At 47.6% G+C, this 3,381-nt stretch overlaps 1 protein-coding gene across 1 annotated transcript; it reads left to right on the forward strand.

Annotated features, from left to right (window-relative positions):
* Positions 1-17: 17 nt before the first annotated feature.
* LOC147819257 (uncharacterized) lies at positions 18-3,374 on the forward strand. The gene is made up of 2 exons (XM_087173294.1): positions 18-3,031; positions 3,242-3,374. The coding sequence occupies exon 1, from the start codon at positions 87-89 to the stop codon at positions 2,190-2,192; it is 2,106 nt and encodes a 701-aa protein (XP_087029420.1). The 5' UTR covers positions 18-86; the 3' UTR covers positions 2,193-3,031; positions 3,242-3,374.
* The last annotated feature ends 7 nt before the right edge of the window (positions 3,375-3,381 follow it).

Below are 3,381 nucleotides of genomic sequence, written 5' to 3' on the forward strand. Positions count from 1 at the left end.
GAATCGGTTGGGACGACCCAATTCAACCACAGAGCCTGCGAGACAGATGGTTAACATGGGAACAGGAAATTCCTGACCTGACTCAGATGGAAATCCCAAGATGCTATGCACCAGCCTCCGCAGACTCTCCTACATCTATCCGAGATCTCCATATTTTCTGCGACGCTTCTGAGAGAGCATACGGGTCTGTTGCTTACTTGCGAACAGAGGATGATCAAAAGGAAATTCATGTTGCTTTCATCCTAGCCAGATCCCGTGTGGCACCAAAGAAGCAACTATCCATCCCTCGGTTGGAGCTGAGTGCTGCGCTCACTGGTGCTCAACTAGCTCGTGTTATCCAAACGGAGCTCACCTTACCTATCAGGAAGGTCACACTCTGGTCGGACTCCACAACAGTCCTCCACTGGATTCAGTCAGAATCTTGTAGTTACAAGGTTTTTGTGGGCACTCGTGTGGCCGAGATCCAGAACCTTACTGATGTGAGCAACTGGAGGTACGTGGATAGTGCCAATAACCCCGCTGACGACATCACGCGTGGCAAGACCTTAAAGGAATTGTCCCGACCACATCGTTGGCACCAAGGCCCTGACTTCCTTCGATGTTCTGAGGATCATTGGCCTATCAGTCCATCAGTCTATCCAGAGCCAGAGGATAGTGAACTGAAGAAATCCTCTTTCTGCGCACATGTGACTGTTGACCCCTCTCTTCAGCTTCCTGATGTCAGCTTGTTCTCTACATGGAAGGACCTCATGCAAGCAACAGTGCGATCCCTACACGGGGCGGCTGATCCAGGCTCCGGTTCGTCCGTTGAGGCAGCTGATTACATCAAAGCGGAGAATCTCCATCTAAAGCAAGCCCAGTCTATGTCATTCCCAGAGGAGATTAAGGCTCTCATGTCAGACCGGCCCCTACCATCCCATAGCCGGCTGGGCTCACTATCTCCTGAGTACGATAAGGAGACAGGACTCCTTAGAGTCGGTGGAAGACTCCGAAGAGCTGAACAGCTAGAGACAGACGCAATCCACCCGGTCTTACTAGACCCAAAGCATCCTCTGACTAAGCTCATCATCCAGGACTTCGACGAAACGCTCCTGCACCCTGGACCAGAGAGAGTCCTGGCTGAACTGCGTCGCCGCTTTTGGATTCTGCGTGGTAGGGAAGTGGTCAAGAGGTACCAAAACAACTGTATGCATTGTCAGTCATGGCGAGCCAATCCTTCAGTCCCTAAGATGGCGGATTTGCCACCAGCTCGTCTACGGCTGTATAAGCCACCCTTTTATTCGACTGGCGTCGACTGCTTTGGACCATTCACGGTGAAGATTGGACGACGAACCGAGAAACGCTGGGGCATAGTCTTCAAGTGCATGACAACCCGGTGCGTGCATTTGGACCTCCTTGACAGCCTCAATGTTGAAGCTTTCTTGATGTCATTGCGTCGCTTCACAGCCAGAAGAGGCAAACCCTTTGAGCTCCTGTCCGACAATGGGACAAACTTTGTTGGTGGAGCTAGAGAGCTACGTGAAGCCTTTGAAGCGATGACTCCTTCTCTAAAGGAACAGCTGGCAGAACAGCAGATCACCTTCTGCTTCAATCCTCCCAGTGCTCCCCACTTTGGTGGAGCATGGGAGAGAGAGGTAAGGTCTGTGAAGACTGCCCTCAAGGTTGTTCTTAAAGACCAGACTGTATCTGAAACTGTGCTCCAGACAGTGCTAGTGGAAGTGGAAGGCATCTTGAATGCTAAGCCTCTTGGTTATGTTTCATCAGACATAGCAGATCCGGATCCCATCACACCTAGCATCCTGCTGATGGGACGCTACGATGCCTCACTCCCTCAAGCAGTTTATGACCTAAGCAACACCCTTGGAAATCGCAGATGGAGACATAGTCAAGTCCTTGTTGACCACTTCTGGTCCAAGTTCATTAGTCACTACTTGCCTACTTTGCAGAAGCGACAGAAGTGGCAGAAGGATGGGAAATGCCTCATGCCAAACCAAGTGGTGCTCATTGTGGATCCCCAACTCCCAAGAGCTTCATGGCCCGTCGGTAAGGTGACGGATACTTATCCTGGAGCTGATGGGCGTATTCGGACCGCTGCTGTGAAGGTCAAGGATCGGACATACATTCGACCAGTAGCTCGCTTGGTCCAACTCCCCAAGCTAGAAGATGAGGAAACCAAGGACTTACTTACCTGAGTGACCTTTCTACCTTGGATTCGACTGTCAATGTTGACAGTCGGGGGCGGCTGTGTTCGAAAGCCCACATTGTTCAAGTGAGATTTATGTGTTATATAGTGTGTTTGCATAGAGAACTTATTTTTCCCACTTTATCGAATGTGTCTCAGTTTTACCGACGTTCCTGAATGCACCACCTGTGTGCATGCTTCTGCTCCGTTAGTGTTCTCCTTTCTTCCATGCGGTCAAGAGCAGACAGTTTTCCTTCACCTCATGCAGCATTAGCTATCCTGATTCCCTGTTTTCCCGCTGTGTGTAAATGAGAAGTGGTGAGTGTGATTATTAGGTTATGTTTAATGATTATTATATTATTGTTTGCACAACTAATATTATGCTAGTGCAGTGTTAAGCTAGTTTACTGTTTCTATGATAGTAAAATGATTGTTTATTTGTTTGTATTATTGTTGCAGACCACAGCTAAATAAATGAAGGATACTTCAATCTGACTGCCTCCGTGTTCTCTTACCAAGACACATTATCCCTACCTTGCCGCTCTTATACAACCAGTTTCCTGGAGAACCCATATCTCCTTTTTAACTAGTGTTTCTCCTGTAGTAGACAGTTTGGCTGCAACAGTAGGAAGTTTCGATATAGAGTCGTAGCCGTCCCTTCAATCGTCGCTGCTTAAAGTCCTTATTCTCTTCAAGAATTAATATGTCGCAGCTGGTTTATTTTGAATTTACAGAACTCCATGATGCTGCACTTGAAGAAGAGGCTGTCTACGCTCACACACACTGATTTCAGTGTTTTAGTTTTTCGTCATGCTGTTGTCCTACTTCTCCTAACAGACTGCTGTGGAGGTAACTCACACACAAACACAGAAACAAACAAACAGATACACCATAGTTTGCATTATATCATATTTTAATATTGTGATAAAGTGAATGTACTGTACATGTTCATCAGACATGGGCAACATGCAATATTTGTGGTGTTGAATATTCAGTGTTCCAGACATGAAAAGAGAGGTCTGAGCCTGAGGGCAGGATGATTCCTTCTTGTCTTTCTAGGTCTATCTCAGGTAGTTGGACCATCTCAGCCAGTAATTGCAATGATTGGTGATGATGTTATTTTGCTATGCCATCTGAAACCGGCTGCGGATGCTGCTGGTATGACGTTTGAGTGGGCGAGACCTGACTTGAAACCCAGA

Source organism: Seriola lalandi, unplaced genomic scaffold (assembly GCF_002814215.2).
Source record: "Seriola lalandi dorsalis isolate HSWRI2012SDOR001 ecotype SW California unplaced genomic scaffold, Sedor1 jcf7180002054167, whole genome shotgun sequence".
NCBI lineage: Eukaryota > Metazoa > Chordata > Actinopteri > Carangiformes > Carangidae > Seriola > Seriola lalandi.

Bases quoted from the DNA above. Each gene is read 5' to 3' on its own strand.
- LOC147819257 (XM_087173294.1), top strand. From the start codon at position 87: ATGGAAATCCCAAGATGCTATGCACCAGCCTCCGCAGACTCTCCTACA.